General features: G+C 42.8%; 4 protein-coding genes across 14 annotated transcripts; all 4 read left to right on the top strand.

The window, feature by feature from the left end:
- Positions 1-341: 341 nt before the first annotated feature.
- LOC143526008 (uncharacterized) lies at positions 342-4,107 on the top strand. Its single transcript, XM_077020560.1, has 8 exons — positions 342-743; positions 961-1,176; positions 1,341-1,479; positions 1,813-1,952; positions 2,249-2,301; positions 2,412-2,536; positions 2,857-3,174; positions 3,265-4,107. Exons 1-8 carry the CDS (start codon positions 736-738, stop codon positions 3,595-3,597), a joined length of 1,332 nt encoding a protein of 443 aa, XP_076876675.1. The 5' UTR covers positions 342-735; the 3' UTR covers positions 3,598-4,107.
- Positions 4,108-4,455: 348 nt separating this feature from the next.
- LOC143526006 (schwannomin-interacting protein 1) lies at positions 4,456-7,765 on the top strand. 8 transcript variants are annotated; one of them, XM_077020554.1, is made up of 8 exons: positions 4,687-4,826; positions 5,057-5,106; positions 5,199-5,384; positions 5,474-5,601; positions 5,758-5,845; positions 5,971-6,087; positions 6,905-7,019; positions 7,160-7,765. In XM_077020554.1, the coding sequence occupies exons 3-8, from the start codon at positions 5,202-5,204 to the stop codon at positions 7,258-7,260; spliced, it is 732 nt and encodes a 243-aa protein (XP_076876669.1). In that variant the 5' UTR covers positions 4,687-4,826; positions 5,057-5,106; positions 5,199-5,201; the 3' UTR covers positions 7,261-7,765. The 8 variants fall into 8 exon arrangements, with proteins under 8 accessions (XP_076876674.1, XP_076876669.1, XP_076876670.1 ...); XM_077020555.1 differs by having other exon boundaries at positions 5,181-5,384; XM_077020559.1 differs by lacking the exon at positions 5,057-5,106 and having other exon boundaries at positions 4,456-4,826.
- A 392-nt stretch (positions 7,766-8,157) lies between these two features.
- Positions 8,158-11,656, top strand: LOC143524943 (P2Y purinoceptor 3). 4 transcript variants are annotated; one of them, XM_077018346.1, is made up of 2 exons: positions 8,158-8,388; positions 9,272-11,656. In XM_077018346.1, exon 2 carries the CDS (start codon positions 9,447-9,449, stop codon positions 10,788-10,790), a length of 1,344 nt encoding a protein of 447 aa, XP_076874461.1. In that variant the 5' UTR covers positions 8,158-8,388; positions 9,272-9,446; the 3' UTR covers positions 10,791-11,656. The 4 variants fall into 4 exon arrangements, with proteins under 4 accessions (XP_076874461.1, XP_076874462.1, XP_076874463.1 ...); XM_077018347.1 differs by having other exon boundaries at positions 8,158-8,417; XM_077018348.1 differs by having other exon boundaries at positions 8,176-8,293.
- A 207-nt stretch (positions 11,657-11,863) lies between these two features.
- Positions 11,864-16,864, top strand: LOC143526002 (P2R1A-PPP2R2A-interacting phosphatase regulator 1). The gene is made up of 9 exons (XM_077020548.1): positions 11,864-12,694; positions 12,851-12,935; positions 13,021-13,077; positions 13,215-13,261; positions 13,369-13,426; positions 13,891-13,958; positions 14,049-14,104; positions 14,296-14,380; positions 14,504-16,864. Exons 1-9 carry the CDS (start codon positions 12,600-12,602, stop codon positions 14,607-14,609), a joined length of 657 nt encoding a protein of 218 aa, XP_076876663.1. The 5' UTR covers positions 11,864-12,599; the 3' UTR covers positions 14,610-16,864.
- The last annotated feature ends 261 nt before the right edge of the window (positions 16,865-17,125 follow it).

Here is a 17,125-nt window from a genome sequence, read left to right as displayed (position 1 = left end):
GAAAATGGTTTAGGAGGATTACCATGTCGCTGAGAGGGAACTGCACCTTTTCCTTTTGGCGTAGAACTGCTCGCACGTGATTTATATGATCATCTACTGAGGAGGAATATCAAGATGTCATCAGTATGAACAATAACACTATTAAACATGTCTCGGAAGACGTCTTTAATGAAGGCCTGGAAAACCAAATTTCCCAATCCGTAGGGCATAACTAAATATTTATAATATCCGCTTTCCGTAATAAAAGCCGTCTTTCATTCATCTTCCTCGCGAATCTGTATCAAGTCATACGCACTTGACCAGTAAATCAAGAACTTTGTTTCTGAAATGTAGCGTACGCGTCATTTGGATGAATTTGCTTTGTCCATTTGTAACGCATTTGTCTTTTGCAGCGTGATGGGTTTCTCGGCCACCGTAAGCCCATGAAGGACCAGCATTTGGCGAGCGCGACCCAGAAAGCTGTTTTCTGAACTTTTCTGGGCATTTGGTCGCAGGAAGCTATTACCAAGGCGCCTTAATAGTTTATTTTTCGTATTGGAAAATTATGTGGTATTGGTGTTAGGCCTTAGCTGTTCTGCACAACTTGTTTTCAATAGAGTTTAAAGTGCAAAGTTCGTGTTTTGACGTGTGAGGCATACGTGTTGATGATTATAGAGTGGCTTAGCTTTGGGACCGAAATGGCTAAAAATTACATGTAATATCGATTTCTACACTGGCACCTCTGCTGTTTTGATCATGGAAAGGTAAATGTTTTGTTTAATGTAAACGATATCCGCTTCATGATGTACTTTGTTCGAACAGTCTTACATAGTTTGTACCTTTAGGAAAATCTTAAAGTTTGACTCGCTTCCTCAACTCGCCTAATCGTAAAGCTTTGGGTGTTTTGCGTCAACTTCACACTTGATCTTCGTCTGTGTTCCCGTCTTTGTATGCTGTGCGTTCCTGGGTTCTCCCTCAAAGGATGTCCGCGACAGGAAAGCTTCGTGTGGCGGTGGTGGGAGCTGGGGCCGCAGGGCTGTGTGCGGCCCGTCACATTTTGTATAGATCCGCAACGTTTGATCCACCAGTGGTATATGAATCGACAGACCATGTGGGTGGCACATGGTTCTATGAGGAAGGTGTAGGCAATTATGACAACGACTACACAGTCCGCAGCAGCATGTACAGAGACCTCAGGTATTCCACTTCTCCCACTAGTCAAGTGTCGGAGCATTTAGCACTGATTTGTACACACTGATAAATGTGTCTATTTTATAGATCATGTGGGCAAACGATACTGAATTTGTACTGTGCAAAGGGTCTGCTGTGAAGTTTCCCATCTCTGGATTTTGTGTTTTCAGGACCAACCTGCCTAAAGAGGTTATGATGTTCCCTGATCTTCCTTTTGATTCACACCTTCCCTCTTTCCTGTCTCATCAGGACATTCTGCAGTATTTGCAGAAATACTGCGAGAGTCACGGCATTACAACACATATAAAGGTGTTTAACATTTCCACATTTACAAATAATGTCCAAATATTTTAAATAAACTTTTGTCTGCCAGAATATCTTTGCCAGACACAGAAATGTGTAATTGTGTCGCAATAGCATCCTTAAGCTATTCAAAGAAACATTAACATCACTGACCACTGGCCATAGATACAGTAGCAAAAAACGCAACCAATCACGTATGGCCAGAGGAGGAGTGGCCGGTGAAAGTCCTACAGAGTTAGAAACGTTTTTGTATTGGAGGTGAATGTCCTACAGAGTTAGAAACGTTTTTGTATTGGAGGCTGTAGTAGTTCATGTGACTGCCCTCTCCCTCCCTGGCAGTTCAACACTGTGGTGGAAGAGGTGAAGCCCATCTCCATGGAGACAGCGGAGGGGGGAGCCGTGACGTGGGAGGTAATTTCGCGTGACATGTATGGAGGGCAGAACACACAGACGTTCAACTCGGTCTTCATCTGCAGTGGGTGAGGAATGCCGTGTCTGCTCTCTGCCTACACAAAACATCACTTGTGCTCTGAGTGAAGTTGATTCCTTAGCGCAGATTTGCTAAGATACCTGTCAAACTGTGTGTTTTCTCATCCTAACAGAGGATTATGCTCATTTTCCCAATAATTTCCCCAGCATTAAACTGATTTCTGGCTTGCTGTTAGCGTTTGAATGACTGCAGTTCAACCCATTCATAAGGGATTTGCATAAAGGAAGCTGTGTGTACAAGAGCCTCAGACCTGCACACGTGACACGTGTGTGTTTTGTCCTACAGGCATTATTCTACACCCCACATGCCCTCTATTCCGGGAATCAAGCATTTTAAAGGTGCAGCAAATGCTGATTGTTCAGAATAAACATGGCCCTGAGAGTGTACACCATTATTCTCATCCCCTCTGACCACGTCTGTCTCTCTGTTGATTTCCTGGGATTCTCAGGAAAGGTGATGCACAGTCACTCTTATCGCTGCCCGGAGTCATTCAGCCATCAGTCTGTTGTGGTCATGGGTGCTGGACCATCTGGCATCGATATATCATTTGAGCTGGCACAAGCTAACGCAGAGGTGTGAGACGTGCCCGCTCTCTTGGTGACACCATTTATTTGGCAAAAGCATGTCGCAAAATAGATCTTTTCTCAAATTCGTTTTTGTATGTAATTATCTTCCATTTGCCTGTTTTTATTGAGTGGATGCAAGAGTAGCCAGAATAGACATCTGAATAAAAACACATCTTAAATAATGATCGTTCACCAGTAACTTCGGATGGTAATCATTAATCGTCACCCTTTATGTCACATAGATGGGTATTTTAAGGGTATGCTGTGCTGTGAGCAGTACTGATGGTAAACAAATAATGCAGTCATTTATTATTCCTCCACCTCTAGGTGACGCTGAGCCATAATAAGCCAGCTCTGCCATTTCCCATGCCCCCAGAGATCCAGCTGGCGCCCCCTGTGGTGAAGGTTCAGCAGGACGGCTCACTGCTTTTCCAGGATGGCTCGGTATCCCATGCTGAAGTCCTTCTGTTTTGTACTGGATACAATTTCCACTTCCCATTCCTGTGCCCAAAGCAACTTGGCCTGGAGATACAGCACCACCTGGTGGCTCCTCTTTATAAATACCTATTGCCTCCAGCGTTTCCCTCAATTTTTTTTGTAGGCATCTGCAAAGCCATTTGCCCTTTTCTTCACTTCCATTATCAGGTGAGCAGCTGGAGGGTCTGTGTATTTGGTAATACCTGTAAACAGTCTTTCTTCAGTCTCTCTTTTACTCCCGCCCACTCTCACATGCAGGTGCAGTTCGCACTGGCTGTTCTTGAAGGCACAGTTCAGTTGCCCTCACGTGAGATGATGGAAGAGGCAGCTGAGCACGAGAGGCAGGTGAAGATGCAGATGGGTGTTCAGGAGAAAAACCTTCTACGAATGGACTCTGATCAGTGGGGGTACTATGAGGACTTGGCAACCACAACAGGGATCTCTCCTCCAGACCCCGTCATACAGAGCCTCTATGAGGAAGTGGGAAGACAGCGGCTGGTGCATCCTCAGGATTACAGACAAATCAACTACAGACTTGCTGATGCCACACACTGGCAGATTATGGAAAAACCAGATACTGATAACGTTTAGTTAGAAGGAACAAAAAAACATTTTTCTAGCTGTTGTGTCCCTGTAACTCTCAGGCCCCTTTCCAGTTCTGCACCCAGATCCCAGCGGCCTTCTTTCTGTGATGTTTTTATGAAGGTGTCTGGTCTTAAATTTGGTATTTAGCATTTCCAACTATTCCAAAAAAGATTTACCACAAGAAAGGTAACAACGAGACAATGTGTACTTTTTGAATTGCTGATTAAGTGACGAGATCTGAGATGGTGAAACAGAGGACACCTCACACACCACATGTCCGGGTAAAAGAGGACGTGTAGTCACCATATTACTAAAAGTAAATTCCTATACAAATCCCACAAGAATATAGACAACGTTATGTAAAGATTAAGACTTTACTGATTTAACCTAAATAAATAGGACGGGCCTATCCTAAAATGGCTTGTAGGTTTAAAGAATGTTAAATTATTTGAACACTAATTATGTAGATTTTAACGAAAAATTTAATGTAGCTTAATTCCAACTAAAATAAAAAGAATGAACCATTTCTGACCATTTGTATTTAGATTTTAGATTGACTTGTGCTTCACTTTTTTTGGATTTGAGGTCGTTTGTGTTCGTACGTTTCGTAAGACGTGTCTAACCTCACACTAAGCATGCTGAAGCCTCGAGTTACTAGACAATAACAAAACTATTTAGGCAAAACGCTATTTGTCAACAACAATTGTGCTTTTGTTTGGAAATATGGCGTTTCCGTTTACTAGACGTTATACACGTTGACATATTGCATCATCGATTTGATCAACAACGTGAACGTCGCGATTCGTTTTTGAGCGTTCCCATCTGGTTTGAGTCGTCATCTCCGAACATTGTGAAACTGGACACCTCGCGTCTTAACCCTTCCCCACCCTCCCGCCCTTGCCATTTAGTTCTTCTAAAAGTAGCGAATGAAATCCTGAATGCTTTCAGAGTGTGTGTTAGTTCGTTTAATCGATTTCTTCTTTGCTTATAGAACAACATAGCGAAATTCTCTGACAGTGTCGAGCAGGTAAAGTTTAGGTTGAAGCGACCGGGGAAAGAGAAGGATCTCGCGGTGGAGGGGCTAAAGGAAGGCAGGGGGGTGTTTCCTCGCGCAAGAGTAACTATGAAAAGTATTTAAAGTAGCTCATTTATCCGCATGAACGCAGCCTACCCGCTATATTGGCTTGTAGTTTTGGATCGGGGTTGCAGTTGCGATGTCAGTCCTCCGATAAGAGGTAAGTAACTGACTTCTCATAACCCGCCCCCATAGGAAAACACTACGCTATCTGCGTATAATCAAGACTTTGTCCACATGCACATTATTTGCACAAAAAATAAGTAAAAATGAGTCCCACCATATCCATCAAAGGTATGCATATAAACGTAAGGTCTCACAATGTCATTAAGTTAACTCTTCTGGCAAAGGGGGGAACGTGTATGTGTTGTGTGTGTGTGTGTGTGACAGTTGAAATCAGTCACCAGTGTTAACGCCCGAAAACGTCTTCACCACTTCAGGCAAGTTATACTGGTCTTGCTTAAACCCTGCATGTTGCTTACATGCGGCAGTGATTTAACCATGTGCAGTGAAGGTTTCTGTCATTCACCAGCAGATGGAGGAGGATGTGAAGAGCACTGATGAGCCCACACTCCCGCGTCCCAGAGTGGAGCCAGACATCCAATGCACCCAGCAGCCCTTCACACAAAACCAGGGAAGCATCATGCACTGGGAAGACCTGAGCTTGCGAATAGCAGAGCTTGAGAAGCAGGAGGAGGAGAGAAAGAAGAAAGCAGAGGTTAGATGCTTTATCGCTCGAGGTCCGTGACTTACAGAAAGACACGAACGAGCTCCTGAGTTCCCTGTGTTTATTCTCTCGTCTTCCAGTGCTTGAGTTTAACAGAAGAATCAGTGCTCGGACTGTGGCCTCAGCTCAAAGACCAGTCACTGCACAGGACGCAGTGGGCAGATGGGGGCGACAATGGAGAACATAGGTTTCCATTCATTACATCTCGGTATGTTCTGACTGCCGTTTAGCCAGGAGATCAAGCGTACACAATCCTGAATTCATTTCCCCAAAAAGCATCATGTCTTCATCACAGTTTAAGTGATTGTTAGAAGTGATACTATCTATAATAAGTGACCGCCTACTTCATTTCCTGATTCTGCAGGTTTAATAGTCCTAAAAACCTACAGCTGTGTTTTATCAACAACAGTGAGAGCGAGGAAGAGGATGATCACAGGGCATCCAGCAGAGAGGTGACGACGCTTCCGAAAAACCCCCACTGCATTTGCACTTTAAACAAAATGCTTGACTTGCCACACAACGATTCTTATTACAGCAGGATATTAAAGTAATAAGCTCTCTGCTTGGTGACTTCCAGAGTCCGTGTGACACACATGGATGTGGGCCACAATCTGCTGGCCTGAAACGGGAAGTCAGAGCGGCTCTGAGCGACCTCCGAAATCAGCTGTGGGCTGAACAGAAAGAGCAGCAGCATGTGAGAGGATCTCTTACCCTATTAATGTAAAAACGTCCCTGCCATGAATTGCTTTGTGCAAGAACATAAGCTGGAGTGTATTAGGGTTTGGTCTTGCTTAAACCCTGCACACTCTTACACTCTTGCATTGTGCTAATAATGTGGTAGGGATAGAGTGTGCTCTTACACTCTTGTGGTGTGCTAGGTTGTGTTCTTACACTCTCATGGTGTGCTAGGGTTAGGGTGTGCTCTTACACTCTGGTGGTGTGCTAGGGTTAGGGTATGATCTTGCAGTCTCAAGGTGTGGTAGGGATAGAGTGTGCTCTTACATTCTTGTGGTGTGCTAGGTTGTGTTCTTACACTCTCATAGTGTGCTAGGGTTAGGGTGTGCTCTTACACTCTGGTGGTGTGCTAGGATGTGCTCTTACACACTGGTGGTGTGCTAGGGTGTGCTCTTACACTCTGGTGGTGTGCTAGGGTGTGCTCTTACACTCTTGTGGTGTGCTAAGTTGTGTTCTTACACTCTCAGGGTGTGCTAGGGTTAGGGTGTGCTCTTACACTCTGGTGGTGTGCTAGGGTGTGCTCTTACACTCTGGTGGTGTGCTAGGGTATGCTCTTACACTCTGGTGGTGTGCTAGGGTGTGCTCTTACACTCTGGTGGTGTGCTAGGGTGTGCTCTTACACTCTGGTGGTGTGCTAGGGTGTGCTCTTACATGCTGGTGGTGTGCTAGGGTGTGCTCTTACACTCTGGTGGTGTGCTAGGGTGTGCTCTTACACTCTGGTGGTGTGCTAGGGTGTGCTCTTACACTCTGGTGGTGTGTGTTCCACTGATTTGCAGCTGTCCTGCAGTGGCATCAGCGTCAGAAGGAGGACGCTCACCCACAGTGACCTGCAGAACTGCTCTGTGCTTCAACTACGTGCTCTCAACTCCTCCCTCCATGGAGACATTCAGGGTTCGTACTCCTTATTGCAACATGTCTTTTAAGCAGCTTGCGCTTTTAACAAATGCCATTGCTAAAAAATGTGAGTCAACAGATAATGTGTAAAGCATTTGAATTACCTGTTCTTGTGTTGCATTTGTTGAATCCTGCAGATTTGAGCTCTGAGTTAGTGAAGCATCTGGTTGTGCGAGACCATCTCCGGACAAAGCAAGATGCCCTGCTCCTCGATGTACAGGATATGACATCGTTATGACTCATGTCTAATCACAATGATCTGTCCTTTAGAAATGGACTTTATGGACTGCAATCGAATGTGGATCTTTTTGACATCAGCAATTTATTACAAGTCTTTATCTCTTCCTTATTTCTAACTAAAGTGACGCTATGCAGTTTGTCTTGAAAAGGTTGTTTTGCTCACGGAATGTCGAGTAGTATGTAAGATTATTTTGTCACAAGTTTTATTGTGAGAACTTTACAAATGAGTAGCTCTTACTTACTAAACAGGAATCTCCACAAAATGTGGTGCATTATTACCGCCAATAAGAATTATGAAAGCTGCTATGAAATGTGATAAGTAATTGTGATATATTAAACTAATTCATTTTCAATTAAAATTATTTGTGGGACTAAGAATTGCATGCAATATAACCATGGTATAGTTGGATACCATGTGGGAGTTTAGTGACTTTTGCAATCTTACAGTATTTTTACCAGAAATAAGCAGAATGTATATTAACTGAATAAATATGTAACATTTATTACGTGTTTTTGTCATTTTTAAATTTCAGTGAGTTATGCTCACTTGAATGGAGTGTGAGAAAGGAGGAGTATGAGAAGTGGGAGAAGAGGAGTGAGGAAAATTGGGAGAGGAGAAGAGGTGTTTGGAATGATTAAAGAAACCTTTTGTAGTGTTGTCCATTTTGCTTTTAAATCATATATTTGTCTCTCTTGTAATCACATAATGGCACGTCTACCAAAATTACAAATACATTGTAGCTTAGGATCTGATTATGGCGTAGCTTTTACTTTTTTGATTGTTTGTTGTTTATTTCTTTTGGGCTTACATTACACGTGTCAGGTCGGGGGCCCCCCCTCCACCCAAAGATCATAACATGTTTGTCAGATCACATTTAAGTGTGTTCTGGGCACGAGCACTCTCACACAGCTCACTCAGCCAAGCACGGAGAACACTGTCCAGACAATCAGGAGCAGAAACACCACGGCACAGGGAGCACAGGTCCACTTTAACAGCACACTGCAAGGCATCTATAAAGTATACCGAAAAGGTGAAGTTAATATTCCTGGTCTGGGTTTTCCACAATGACATGAGAATGGATTTGGATGAATGGATAATGGCCTTACACGGGATCAGTTGTTAATGGTAATTTACTTTATTAACTCATAAAACAGGTACAATATTTTTATTATTAGTTAATTCATTAATTAATAGATGTACAGTTCTATAAATGCTAATAGACAACATTCTGTTACAGGAGCTCATTAAGTTGCATTGACCAATGTTCCATTTCTCAGGTGAAGTGTTTTTTCAGTGAGTGTAATTACACAGGCATTTTCTCTGTTTAAATTAGGGTGAAATATGTCTTATATTTGCTGTTACTTGAGGATTTCTGCAGTCTCGAGTACTGTACGTTGTATTGGGTTTCCACACAGCACTTCCCTCTGAATGAATGGGTATTAATTATTTACCAAAGCATACCTGCAGGAACACACACATGTAGGGGTTTGAAACTACTGACATGTCACAAATGTCTGATATGTAGACACTAGCAATGGGGATGGACAAAGGCATTTAGGTGCAGCTGCTCCAGTAAGGTGTAATCACCAGTAAGCTGCACCAGTGTGCTTAAAATAACAACGACCTGCCCATGTAAGTATTTTCGATTTAAGCCCATGGTAGGTTTGATCAGCAGAAGATCATTCTGATGTTTTGTACTATATTTGAAATGTCTGAGGATTTTTTATTTTTTTGCTTCTGTTGTTTTTTTTTTAAGTGAACTATGAGAAAACCATGGAAGGATGAATGAACAGTTTTATGGACAATCTTGTTACTGATTGAAAGGTTAATAGACCAAGTGAGGCTGAATCAGCACTAAACAACAACTGGGCAACATGAATTTCCTTTGGTAAAACAGAACAAATCTCATACTTAACCTGATTAGGAAACCTGAGCATTACAGCATGATGACACTTTAGTCTAATTTCAAAAGTTCATTCATTAAAATATTTGTTTTTTTCCTTTATAGACTTCAGAAATACTCAGGGAAAATTCTGAGGATTTAAAATTAAACTACTTGGACATCAACCTCAGGAACGTAAACAGCACCAAATGACCATCAACAGTGGGGGGGTGCTGTGGTGGGAGTGTAGTATGAAGTTCTGTGTCTATGCCCTAAAGAGCGGACGGTGAAGACGTGAGTTATGGCAGGGCTTATAGTGGTGCGGGACACCAGCTCCAACTCCTCCAGCAACCACACGGCCTCCACCGTCAGGACGCCGTCCAGCTGCAGCAACGACGAGTCGTACAAATACATCGTCCTGCCTCTCTGCTACTCCGTCACATTCTTGCTGAGCGTCGTCCTAAACTCCACCGTCCTCCTGCGCTCGTACCGCGGCGCACGTCGGTGGAACGCGTCGCTTATTTATATGGTCAACCTAGCGTCCAGTGACCTGATGTACAGCCTGTCTCTGCCACTGCTGATGGCCAGCTACATTATGCGTGACCACTGGGTGTTTGGGGACTTCATGTGCAGATTAGTGCGATTTCTCTTCTACTTTAACCTCTACTGCAGCATCCTCTTCCTCACCTGCATCTCCGTGCACCGCTACATGGGCATCTGCCACCCCATGCGCACCATTGCGCTGGAGAGCAAACGTGCTGTGAAGAGCACGTGCGCCATGGTGTGGGTGGTGGTGTTTCTCCTCACCTGCCCCATCTTCCGATTCGCCCAAACCGGCAAAGTCGTGCGTGTGGTCGGAAATGGAGATGGGGCCCATGTGGATGCAACCCCAGGGTTAACAGGGAGCGTGGACAGAGCAGAGCCGGAGACATACACCAACTGTTACGACGTAGCGACAGACAGCGAGTTTTCGGAGTACGTTCCGTACGGAGTGGTCCTGCACCTGCTGGGTTTCTTCGCTCCCTTCACCGTTATTGCCTGGTGTTACTCACAGGTTGTGAGGACCATTTTTCAGACACTGCATACCCAGCAGGACGCACAACAGGGCGGCGACACTGGGGCAGATCCCGGCAGGGGCAGACATGCCACGTCCGTCTCCATCTCGGGCGCTCAGTACGCGCCATATATCAGCCGCCGCCGCAAATCCATCAAAACCATCGTCACCATCACCTTCCTGTTTGCGCTTTGCTTCCTCCCATTCCACATCACGCGGACGCTGTACCTCATCCTCAAACAGGTCAACGCGGAGTGTCACACCATGCACACCATCTCCATCTGCTATAAGATCACTCGCCCTCTGGCGTCCTTCAACTCCTGGCTAAACGCGCTCCTCTACTTCCTCACTGGGGACAACGGCATCCTTTGCTGTGGATGGACAGACGGCAATCCGGCACAGATGGCCTGGCCACTTCGAAGTCTTGTTGGGATGAAAAGGGTGGTAGGGGAAGAGCACGAGAAAGAACATACAAACCACAATAATGAGAATGACTCCATTTCCTCTGTGATCACCCAGGCGACTGTAAACGGCACTGAGCCCTGTGCGTGGTGGCTGTCGTATGAATTGTCTGTGTCTGAGTTGGAATAAGATGCATGTATTTATTCTATTAGTAGTTTTTTCCTGGTCAAATTATGATATATGTAACATGGCTGCATTTTAACAATTTTTGTTGTGTGGTCAGCATACTGGAATTTGAATTATGATGTGTATCCTGTATTGAGACACTATGTAGCACTCTAGTCTTGTGACCACAAAACATGTAATTTTTTTTAAGTATTACTTGTATTGCTGTTTATGCCAAAATGCTACCTATGGCCTCTTTAAAAGTCTTTAACGATTGTATTTATCAAATATTCTAGACCTATGTTTAATACTGCCTGTATACACCGCTAAATGTTTTAATTCGGTTTAACTCCAATGTTAAAGATGGAAAATGATTGGTGTTTTATGCAGCAAATAGGATGCAAGTTGTATGCAGGTTGTTGATTTAAGTGAGTTGGAACTAATTTTAAAAACTCAAACTGGAATCAAGTTACATTCTCAGCATGTGATGATGAAAATGTGTTAAGAGTGTTACAGGTGTTGGAGGTATTACAGGTTTTAGGAATGATCTTTCTGGCTCTCTTAACCCGATTCTGCCATTCAAGGGTTTATATTATTCCATGAATATTCACACGTAGCCGAACTATAAAGATCTTTTATTGTTTTTTGATGTTTCTACCACAATCTTGCCCAGAAGGAGACAGCTAATGATCTGGAGTTCCTGTAAATAATTATTCTTGTTTCATAAGACCTTAACATTCCTATACTGCAAACTTGGCATGAAGCCGACATGCCATTAACTGAACACATTGCAGTGAATTTTAAATGAATCCAAACATATGCAATGTTGCTTTAATTACATGTTAGAAGTATAACTGCTATTACATTAATTCAGTTTGGATAAAGCAGTCAATATCTTAAAATAAAGAAAATTATTTTAATACATGATAGATTTTCCTTGTAAATTAACACTTGTGCTACACTTGTGATCGATCAGTGTAGCAGAAAATATTATTGCTTATCCTGCGAATAAAACAGAAAACAAAACCCAGGAACGGGCATAATATCAAAGAAGTAGAATGCCCAAGAAATAGTTCAAACGTTTGCAGTTCTCTCTATGGCCAGAGCGAGGCGTTGTTGTTCAAGAAGAAGACCATCACAATTTGGTTGCGGGTAATATTTTTATTTTCTAAATTAATGAAAGACCGATTAACTTCACGACCGCCTTGAATTATTTGAAGGCACTGAAGAACAAACACGGCGTCCTCTCGAAGCAAAATGCATCCATCTAAACTTATTTCAGCGGATTTGTTCTGGACTGCGCTATGGCATTATTCGGCTGGTTTACAAACTAGCACGTAAACTTGGGAAAACAGCTAAGTAGCTAGCTGGCTAAACTACATATATCGATTGTCATTAAATTCTCGTAACTCGACAATAGCCGATTTTCCAAGCAGTTTAAATTAAACGTGATATGAAGAGTTAATGGAAAATTCACTTGCAACCCAAGTGACAAAACTAATTCTGGTGTATGCTAAGGGCTCTTCAAATTAAACCTGTCGGAGCTAGTCTTTAACTTACTTGAGTAAGCCGTTACCCGACGAACTAGTTTGAGGAGTTTTATAAACTATGTCTGGTGTTCAAATCTTTTAACTTGGAAGAAAATGCGATAGAGTAGATACCGCGGGGAATAATTCCCGTTCCCGTTATCTGGCGGCTTTAAATTGGATCGAACACTTTGGCGTGGGGCCTGCTGGTCAGGCTTTAGCCGCTGTAGATTTGGGGATTACGCCGCTGTAGAGTGCGTTTTGTCCGGCAGCTTGTAAAAATCATACACCGCTTTGCTGACGAACCATGGAAAGAATGGAGGTGGACCAGTGCGCAGGCGCAGCTGGCGGGGGCGGGGCTCTTCGAAGGTCGAATAGCGCCCCCATGATCACAAACGTCAGGTGAGGAAAAATTGATGTTGTGCTGCCCAGCTGCAACTCAATAAAGGACATTTATGTAATTTATCCATTGTGGTATTAAGTATCAGTGTTTTGATATGCATCAGATTATTTCAGAAACTTTCAAGATCTCTGTTCTACTTATACTTTCCACAACAGTGATGCGATGACAGTATTCAGCTCTAATAGTTCAGGCCGATATCGTCGGAGCAGTGTGTCCATAAATCCGAGCTGCCCCTCCAGGGTGAGTGTTTGCCTGTACTGTAGGTACCAAGTAGAGTTGTGTTGACTGTCAGAAGAAAGTAAATGTATTGCCCTTTGGATCCTAGATCCTTCCTCTTTCTCCGTTCTCCTTGTCCAGTGAGAGACCAGATCAGAGGAGGCAGGTGAGACAGACATTTTCCTTATTCCCTACTGGTATTCTGTTATTATGATATTACTATCCTGGTACATTTTAACAGGTCTGATTTGAGGATGAAGTTTGATCCTGTAATTTGGTGCTGTAATTGTTTTTTCCCAATAGATGGAGAATATGGAACTCACTCTTAGAGGGAGTTTACAGAGACTAAGGTGACTAAATATGTCCATGAATGTCAGTTATATTACAGCAGCTCGCATGCCCAAACCTGTACATGGTTTATATGTTGACATTTATATGTGACATTTCTTTCTCATAGTGCCTCAAGTACAGCCCCCTTACCTCCTAGCAGCCACTGGCACAATCATCTATCACCAGTGAGTATAGAGTGCTGCGTATAGATCAGCTGTTAAAGATGGGCTGTGATCACACTGAAGCACCTGCTTTAGTCCTTGAGCTTCCAGGATTCACTTTGGTGGAGCTGTGTTGACATCTCGTCTTGGTGCTGTAATCAGAGTGTTCTCATCTCCGCACACTTTAAAATCTCTGAATGTGGAATGTACAATGTAGACCAACTACAACCATGGACTAGGATAGATTCAGTTTTGAAGTAGGTCATTTTCTGCATTGTGGGTTGTACCCCTTGCATATATTTATATTATTTGGATCAATATATTGATTTGTTGATATATGTTTATTGATGAGGTCATTTTCCCTAAATGTCTCAAAGTTCAAAAACTGTCCCTTGTCTTTGTAATTTTGGGGTTGAAGTAAATGTATAATTTAGAAAGTGCAAAATATTTTACTAGTTAACCTGAACCACATCTTCGCTCTTTCTCAGGGTTTCCATTCGCAGGATTCTGGTGTCACTCCTAATTCTTCCCCGAGTCCAACCAGAAGGTTCCGGGGGTAAGCAGCATCGAACTACTGCGCTCAACATATTAAAAAATATAACCACAGTGCTGAGCCTTTGTGACACTGATTACTTATTTCTGGTAGGGGGTCAGTGAGTTCTGCTGTGAGATGGCCAGTGGTGACCCCTTTGAAAAGGAAAGGTAGGACATCCTTATTAATTACGTAAAGGAAGTAGTTACTTAATTGGAGATATTTAACTGGAGGTATTGGCACAGTTGTAAAATATCATCTTAGCAATGTATGTAAAAGTGTGAAGAGAGGATATGCTGCCAAATGTTTTGGTGTTTGTTTGTTTTTGGGTTATTTTACATTGTGTTATTCCCTCATTCAGGGGGTGTGGAGTCCGACGGCCCTCCTAAAAAACTGTTTGTTGCCGGGGTTTCTGATCCAGCCCACATAACTAGCTGCACTGTCAGGTGAGTATTTCTTTTACATTCTCATCTATCCCGTGATTCATAGAGGAGCCTGTTTCTTTGGTCAGTTGTGATCGTGTCTTTGCAAGTGTCTCCTGTTTAGTTTTGACATAATTTGTCCCCCAGCGTCCCCCAGTGCGTGGACCCCGTGCCCGTTTGTTCCAGCCCTCAGAACCGTCCACTCTCACTCTCGCCTCCACCATCCTTCACGTCCCAGCACCCCAGTATCTAGAACCCACCACAGCACACCCACTCACTCTCACCACGGATTCCCATCAGCTGTCGTACTCTGCACGTGTCCTGGGCTGTGATCAGACCCGCAGAGTAAGAAGCACCTGGTTTAGTCCTTGAGCTTCCAGAACTCCGTTTGGTGGAGCTGTGTTGACGTCTCATCGTCTTGGTGCTGTGATCGGAGTGTTCCCATCTCCACGCACTTTCAGAGAAAACATAGCTGAGCAGACTTTGAATTCTGAAGAAAGGCAGATGAGATGAAGATGGAAGATTTGAGTGTGTGGGTGTCAGGTGAAGCCCTGTGTGATTAGGTCTGCTGACGTGGACGCTACTGGAGAGGTCTCTGAGACACCTGCGCTGTATGTCCTTGCATTTGTGGTATAATGTTAATGTTTCCACTGTCAAGTTGACATGAGCAATCAAGCTGGTTATCCTTGACCCAGAAGGGATTTCATTTTGTTTTCACATCTTATGGGCATGCAGATATCAGCAGACATGTCTGCCTTTATTTTTCTTTACTTTTGAAGTGGAGGTAGAACATTCTTCTTTGTAACTGGTGTGGTCCAACAAGGTCTTCCGAACTGGAGTTAAAGGGCAAGCACTTCAGGCCACATTTGTTTAGTGTATTATTTTGTCACTTTTTATGCTTTGCTTGGAAATGTCCTTGTTATGCTTTTATGGTCATTTAAAAAACAAACAAGCAAACATGATAAGGACCTGTTAGTGCTCTTCCACTGAGTGGAATGATCATCAGCCTGCCTGGAGCCTGCAGCACCCCACTCACAGGACACGAGTCCCGTAATGGAGCAAGAACACAGGACACGAGTCCCGTAATGGAGCAAGAACACAGGACACGAGTCCCGTAATGGAGCAAGAACACAGGACACGAGTCCCGTAATGGAGCAAGAACACAGGACACGAGTCCCGTAATGGAGCAAGAACACAGGACACGAGTCCCGTAATGGAGCAAGAACACAGGACACGAGTCCCGTAATGGAGCAAGAACACAGGACACGAGTCCCGTAATGGAGCAAGAACACAGGACACGAGTCCCGTAATGGAGCAAGAACAGAGCACTCTGCTCAAATACTGCAATTTATCAACCATGTGACCAGAGTATTTAGAGAGCCTAATGCATTTTCCAGCATGGAGGCAAACAAAAAAAAGTATTTGATATAATTTGAGATATAAAATATAAGTGTGTGTGTGTGTGTGTGTGTGTGTACGTATGATAATGGTCGTTGCATATTGCGCTAGCCATTTCAGACACAGTTTAACTGGTTAGTTTTATTTTTTATTTTGCACAGTATTGGACTTTATCAAAGGTAATATTACTGTTTCATTAATGGGATCATATTACCCTGCTGTGGTAGGTCTGTGAGTGTGTGTGAGCGAGTACAACGTAACAGTGAATAACCCTGTTTGCAGAGATGCAGGCGTATGCTTTAGGGGTTACAGAGACTGGGGCAGGAACGGGACTGTTGCGGGTCTGATCTGCACCACTTACAGTGCCTCCAGCATTTCTAGCATCCCCATTTTAGTTCAGAAAATTTAAATCATTGTTTTCAATAGCCTAACTAGCTAAATTCAAATGATGTCTTTCATATCCCACCCAGCGACATCTGCTAAATTCCCATTACCCAATATTTCGTTTTGTAAAGAAGCTTTTTTTTTTCCAAAGATGTTTTAGATATGATTGCTTTTCCTCTTTCGTTTTGCTTTTTTATACAAGCTTTATTGCTGGTACAATGAAACACCTTGTTAAGAAATTCCAAAGATACTTGCACATGTTCAGTCTCCAGGTGTCAGATATGTTTTGTGTGATTATCAGAGTAATACCAGTGGTTATCTACATTGAATGTGCAATATAGACTAACTACAAACCCAGGCTGGGATAAATCACATTTATTATGAAGTATATTTTCTGCATTGTGGGTTGTACACCTTACAATTATTTTTATTATTTGATCCAGTATATCGATTAGATGAACGGATGTTATTTATTGAGAAGGCCATTTTACATAAAGGTCACAAAATGGTTAGGTTTGTTCAAAAACTGTTCCCTGGACATTTTATTTTTTGGAGTTGAAGTAAATGTATAATTTGGAAAATGCTAAATATTTTGCTTATTTGGCATCAATTAACTTTGGGTTTGTATAGTTTTGCCTTTTATTACTCTACATGAGTAGTTAGCATATTTTACAAGTTCTTAAAAAAAAAAAAAACCGTGTTACAGATATGACTGCCGCAGTGTTCTGTGATGTCAGGACAGCCAGAGCAAGGACGGCTGTTCGTGCATAGAACCCTCTAGAACAGTCATTTAATGTTTGTGTTTGAGATGTAAATATGTTCCCATTGCCACAATGAAAAGAAAAAGATGATGTATTTTTTATGAAACTGTAATATAAAAACAGAGGTAACAAAGGTATATTCATTCCCTGAGTATTACATAATGTATCTGGTAAAGTCTCATTTCCAGTGTATAAGAAGTGCAGATCACTTTTAATATGTATATTA

The sequence above is a fragment of the Brachyhypopomus gauderio genome, chromosome 10, assembly GCF_052324685.1.
Source record: "Brachyhypopomus gauderio isolate BG-103 chromosome 10, BGAUD_0.2, whole genome shotgun sequence".
Taxonomy (NCBI): Eukaryota; Metazoa; Chordata; class Actinopteri; order Gymnotiformes; family Hypopomidae; genus Brachyhypopomus; species Brachyhypopomus gauderio.
This window is presented reverse-complemented; position numbering and strand designations above follow the sequence as displayed.

Coding starts and splice junctions, on each gene's coding strand:
- LOC143526002 (XM_077020548.1), top strand. CDS start 12,600: ATGGAAAGAATGGAGGTGGACCAGTGCGCAGGCGCAGCTGGCGGGGGC. Junction 13,078..13,214: donor GACCAGATCAGAGGAGGCAG/GTGAGACAGACA, acceptor TTTTCCCAATAG/ATGGAGAATATGGAACTCAC. Junction 13,959..14,048: donor CCAACCAGAAGGTTCCGGGG/GTAAGCAGCATC, acceptor TATTTCTGGTAG/GGGGTCAGTGAGTTCTGCTG.
- LOC143526006 (XM_077020559.1), top strand. CDS start 5,202: ATGGAGGAGGATGTGAAGAGCACTGATGAGCCCACACTCCCGCGTCCC. Junction 5,602..5,757: donor TTTCCATTCATTACATCTCG/GTATGTTCTGAC, acceptor CTGATTCTGCAG/GTTTAATAGTCCTAAAAACC. Junction 7,020..7,159: donor CCTCCATGGAGACATTCAGG/GTTCGTACTCCT, acceptor TGAATCCTGCAG/ATTTGAGCTCTGAGTTAGTG.
- LOC143526008 (XM_077020560.1), top strand. Junction 1,480..1,812: donor GCATTACAACACATATAAAG/GTGTTTAACATT, acceptor CCTCCCTGGCAG/TTCAACACTGTGGTGGAAGA. Junction 2,537..2,856: donor TGGCACAAGCTAACGCAGAG/GTGTGAGACGTG, acceptor CTCCACCTCTAG/GTGACGCTGAGCCATAATAA.
- LOC143524943 (XM_077018346.1), top strand. CDS start 9,447: ATGGCAGGGCTTATAGTGGTGCGGGACACCAGCTCCAACTCCTCCAGC.